The 5,493-nt window shown below is 49.5% G+C and overlaps 1 protein-coding gene across 1 annotated transcript; it reads right to left on the bottom strand.

Annotated features, from left to right (window-relative positions):
• Nucleotides 1-467: 467 nt before the first annotated feature.
• Nucleotides 468-1,484, bottom strand: LOC131294444 (37 kDa salivary gland allergen Aed a 2-like). Its single transcript, XM_058322491.1, has 2 exons — nt 780-1,484; nt 468-704 (listed from the first exon to the last, which is right to left on the bottom strand). Exons 1-2 carry the CDS (start codon nt 1,482-1,484, stop codon nt 468-470), a joined length of 942 nt encoding a protein of 313 aa, XP_058178474.1.
• Between the last annotated feature and the right edge of the window lie 4,009 nt (nt 1,485-5,493).

The following is a 5,493-nucleotide window of genomic DNA, read 5'->3' as shown; positions in this document are numbered from 1 at the left end:
GGTCTTGTTGATATGCAACAAGATTTTGGAATATACCAAGCATATGGCTAAAATTATGCGTTGAAAAACTTAAACAGGTTCATCTAACTGATGTATTAATGTTTCCACAAAATTGAAAAATTTACACACCATTCTAAATAACATCCTTGTAGCACTAGGTACGTGTTTAAACGAATACTTTACGTTGAATATCTTAATGGAGGAAGGAAGGAATATATAGTTATTCTACTCTATTTATTGATTGAGAATTGTTAGACGAAATGATAAAATCAAACTTTGAATAGTCCGCTAGACAATTAATTGATTGTAGGATAAAAGTAATAGTTAACATTGATTTTGTTCACTTAACGCATTGAAGTATGATGAAGTGAGATAATGTCATTGAGAATTACTAAGAGACCTTCTCTTCTGGAAACGAAAAATTTATTGAACATTAAATATTACATCTGAAAATATCTCAGCTGAAGCTAAGGCGTTCGATTCAGTCGAGACTGACCGTACTCCACCGCCGACTTCCATGGCTCATCCTGGGACGTCTGATCGAAATAGTACGCCGTCTGCGCGTTCCGCTGACGTATCACACCCGAAAGAGCCTCGGCGTTGATCGCTCGCAGACACTGGTACAGCGCGTCCACATCCTGACACTGTTCCAGCTCGGACCGGGCCACCTCAAATCCCTGGTAATCTCGCTCTATCACCGCGACCTAGGCATGAAGCAACAAAGATTTAATACTTCTAACGAACGCTCAAGTCGATACGGCCTATCACCCGTCACTTACGTTTACAGTGCCCTCTTCGGTGATCCATCGGAATCCGCGCAGAATGCAGTCGACGGCGGTTCGATTCGGGCACGGTTTGGCCTCTTCGGCCGCCCACTCGAACTCGTACCGCCGCTCGCAGTAGTCGACGAAGCTCTGGCCGATCTGTTTCACCCGCGCCCCGAGCTGCTTGTAGGTGACGAGAATTTTGCGTAGATCACCGTGGAAGATGTCCAGGATGCGCTCCTGGTGCACGGCGTAGAAGGGTGCGTACTTGGCGAACACCGTCGAGCACTCGCTATCCGCCAGCGTTCCCGCCAGAAGTTGCGTCGCGTCCGCGTACATCGTTGCGAGATCGTCCGGTGACTCGTGGAATGCCCGGGCCTGCTGCTCGAACCGGTCCGGGACGAATTGGCGCGACCGGGGATCGTACAGCCGAAGGTCCTCGGTGACGCACTTCACGTAGCACTGGCTTTCGGGAGACGCGTCCGGCTGCCACATGACCCAGCGGATCTTCATCTCGACGCTGGCGGACGAGTCGTTCAAGCAGCGGACGTACGCGTAGAGCGTTTGCTCCGGTGTACGTGGCTGCCAGCCGTCCGGAGCCTGAGGACGCTCATCTGGACACTCCTGAATAGGATTCGCTAGGCTGACGTTGATCGAGGCAAGCAATAACAGCGCGATCCCGCACGTAAAAGCACTCTTGGAGGCAACGTTCCCTGTCATCGTAGCGGTTTGTGAGGACTTTTCTCTTGTTGCATCTGATCGGTTGAACAACACGACGGAGACTGAATCCGACGCTAGGCTGATTGCGCGTGTCCGTGTTTACTGATTCGCTATCAGTTTCTAAGAATCTTCACCTCATCAGACCCGTACGGTGGGGGGAGAGTGTTGTGTTCAGGCAGTCAGGCTACGATCGTCGTCGTCGTCATCGATCCCCATGCACCATCTGTGTCTCGTGTCCAGATGATTGAGTCTAATCGGCGCTTCCGCGCAAGCGACTCTCCAGATCCAGAACTTGCCGGACGGTCGGCCACAAAAGGAAGACCCTTTTCCGACAAACAACTTGCTTGCTCTGCCACCCAGAAACACACCGCCCATTCGCCGAACCGCAGGCCATCCGACATCGACATCGCAACGCCCGGCGACCCCGTTCCCAGCTCGGCGAACCGCGTCGGTTCGCTCTGATCCGCCTTGATTGACTGATGCCGGTCAAATGTGCCGGCTCGTCGAAACACCGATTGCATTCCGTCCGCCCCACTCGGTCCCCTCCCACGGTACCTCCCGTTTCCAACCACGGATGATTGCTGATAAAGACACAATCTGTTTGTTTTGCTTCGTGCGCCGATCCTCGCCGTTCGCTCGCTCGGCCACAGTGTGTGTCGTATGGAATGGGACGATACGCCGGTCAGCAGGAGCTTGTTGTTGGATCGAGGGTTTGGTGCGAGACACGAGGCATAAACATATAAATCAACGACACACAGACGATGATGCTACACTGCTCGCATAGAGTTGGGAACTAACGTGCGACACGGAGCGAATGTGTCGTTCGGGGGGAGCATTAAATTTTAATGCCTGCCTCCATCCGGAGTTGGCTGGGAAGTGCGGGAAAACCGGGCTCGCAATCCGGTGCTAGGGGCGGGTAATCGGGAAGTGATTTAGTCCCCGACAGTTCCCGAGAACGAGCTATAGCCGGGAGCGCTCTGCTTCCGTTGGACCGAAGTTGGACGAGTGTTGCAAGCATAAATATAGTTTTTAATAGATTCCTCCACAAGAGCGTCCCGGAGCGGATGGTTAGTGTCGGGCTCTATGGTGTGTACATGTTGTTGTTGTTGTACCGTGTTAGCGGACAGAATGAGCGTTGATTGATGGCTGAGCTCATTCAAAGTTTTTCTCGAGGGACAACAACGTTGCACATGCAATCACATTTTACTGTATTTGCAATGATTGAATCTATTTTAAAAGAATTCTAGGAACGAAAGTGTTGTATCCTCGTGTCGCATGTTTTTTTTCAATATTATGATTACATTTGAAATCAAATGTTTTTGTAACTTCCTACAAGTTCTGTTTTAAGGGATTTCTCGAGCGTTAACTACTTCGAACATGGATATTAAGTTATATTAAACTTTTAACTAGTTCCAAAGATTAAAGTTGTTGGAGCAAGTTGTTTTTTACGGGTATTTCCATCACCATATCGCTGTTTCCCGCTGTAAATCCTCCCCGGTGATCTATTGTAGCCCACGGGATTGCAATCTTTCTTTCGCCCTTTCTAGTAATCCTTTGTGGTGCGCAAGAAAACGGTAGAATTCGGCCTCCCGGTCCCGGGGCGGTCGAGTCTAGCAAGGCGAGTGCGATAAAATACAGACCATTTTTATTACTTCGCTCTCTGCTGTGGCCTCAAAACTGGCCCTCGCTAAGCCCCCATCCGGTTCCCCCGGGTGACTCGGGTGCTGGCGAGTGGTGATCATTAGAATAAATTTACATTAAACTCCCCTTTCGGCCACTTGTGTTCACCCGCTCAGGGTTTCTTTTCGCTCCTTGGAAGGCTCCTTGGGTGGAGAATGTTGTCCGGATCGAAATCCAAAACCCTTGGTGAAGGTGAAAAAGTTGGCAAAGTTTCACCTCTGCGCCCCCGGAACACATTCACATACACCGGAGGCGGTGCCGGAGTAAAAGTTTGGTTGTGCGAAAAGAAGAACCTGACCGAACGGGAAACAGTTCGTGAGTAATGAGACTCTAATGGGCTTCATCGGCTACTATCGGTGTCGGTGGGGGGGAGAGGTAGACGCCCATGGAGCGACTTCACCGGGTGCCTGTACTTGGAGTGTATGCTGATGCTCCGTTTTGCTCCTTCGTTGCATAGTGACCAGCGGGAGGCACGAAGCAGGTGGTGGGAGAAAAGATAGGAAGTAATCTTATTATTAGATTGATGATTGCTCTGTCTTAAGCCGGCATGGGCCGGGCATGTCGGTTTGGAGGCTAGCGATGCTGGTGAAACTTTTCTACTTTACCTGCTGCATAGCTTAAAAGCATTATGAGTTATTTATGATGAGAGGAAATTGATTCCTGCCATCGGATCGGTAAAGGTGGGTTTGTTTTCAAAGTGGTGGTGCAAAGCCAACCTCCTACAGAAGTCCTTGCTCGAGATATGAAGGCCGGTACCGGACCGGAGTATTTCTTTTGGTGAAAGAAGGTTTTTGTTGTTGTTTCATTTAGAAGCTTTTAAACATCATCGAGTTCCAAAGTTGAGCTTCTTTACAGCGGGGCCACGTTGAATGCTCCACCACGACAGACCCGACCATCCCCGCTGCGCTAAGTTAAACAGATTGTTTACGGAAAACTCTTTTGGCTTAATTGAAATTTATAAAAGTTTCACCCCCAGCCACGGACACGGGGGTTTGGTTCTCGGCAAATGGAATCTTTGAATAAATTAATTTCGCATGCTTCCACCGGGTATTACGGATCAGGCCGGCCGGCCGTAGCCGTGTAGCGGAGAAGTTCGCATCCTTCCGGTCACCCGGGGCGGGTGGTCAGCTGCAGCTTTGCTGCACACTACTTTCTTTTTCCACCCACCGACCCCTCTCCCCCACACGGTCACCGCCCTGCCGCGCGTAATGTCAGAAATTGGATATAATTTGAATTTAAAGCACTTTCGTAGTAGTTTCGGTGCAGTCGTCTATGTTTGGCGAAGATGGAAACACCGAACTCGAAGCTGGTCCAGCGTGCCATAATGCTTGCAAATCGCCCCAGCCAGGGTGCAGCTGTGACTCAGCTAGTTCCGAATGAATGATGAGAGCACTGTCTCCTGTTTGACTTTGTTTCAGAAGTGATCAGCCCGACTGCTCGGGGAAAGTGTGCAATGACTCGGTGGGTTCCTTGATGAACCTCGACCAGTGGCCCCCAAAACGGGTGAAATTTATTCAACAATACTTCAAATCTCAACAACGATTCATTTTAACGCCCTGAAGTGGAGGGATTAGAAGGAGACGGACTCGGAAAAGTTTCGCATTATTTCAAAGAGCTTCTTTAAAGCGGAGTTAAATCGCAAAACTTCTCCGTTGCTCTCGGTATATGCACATACTAAATGGCCTTATAATTACACATAATTTAGAGCACCTCTTCATGCGACCATTCAGGAAGCAAAAGTGCAAAACGACATTCAAGAACTTTCCGCATCGGAATTGTAAGCTCCGCACAACGTAAAAGAACGTTTCATTCGACACCGTATAAGCGTGCAATCATTTGCCGAATGTATGTTGTTAAATCGTTTCCCTTGACTAAGTTGCAATGCGGGTGATTGTTCATCCAACGAGCGCATAAATGTGAATGAAAGGCGAGTGTTTGGATTTCCTCCGCAAAACACTTCCCGTGCGCGCCGTTTACGGTTCAAGAACGCTTGCAACGCGGTACGGTTGCGTACTTTCCACGTCCAATTTGTCCCGCCGTTCGGTTCGGTTGAGAATGCTTTCAAAGCGATTATCAACTTTCTACAAACACATCCCCACACCGCGTTCGGCGAGCTCGATTATTTCACCCGACTCGAAAAGTTCATGTTTGCGCTGCGTTAGAGCACACGCCGCAACATCTATCATTAAGAAAACATTAAAACCTGCCCGGCACCGGCAGCTCGAAAAGTCACCTGAGAAAGCGAGGGGTAGGAAGCGGAACGGGGGTGTCGGGGAACCCCTCGGCAGTGCGCCATTATAGTGTGAAGGTAAACACACCCTTTACCACT

The sequence above is a fragment of the Anopheles ziemanni genome, chromosome 2, assembly GCF_943734765.1.
Source record: "Anopheles ziemanni chromosome 2, idAnoZiCoDA_A2_x.2, whole genome shotgun sequence".
NCBI lineage: Eukaryota > Metazoa > Arthropoda > Insecta > Diptera > Culicidae > Anopheles > Anopheles ziemanni.
This window is presented reverse-complemented; position numbering and strand designations above follow the sequence as displayed.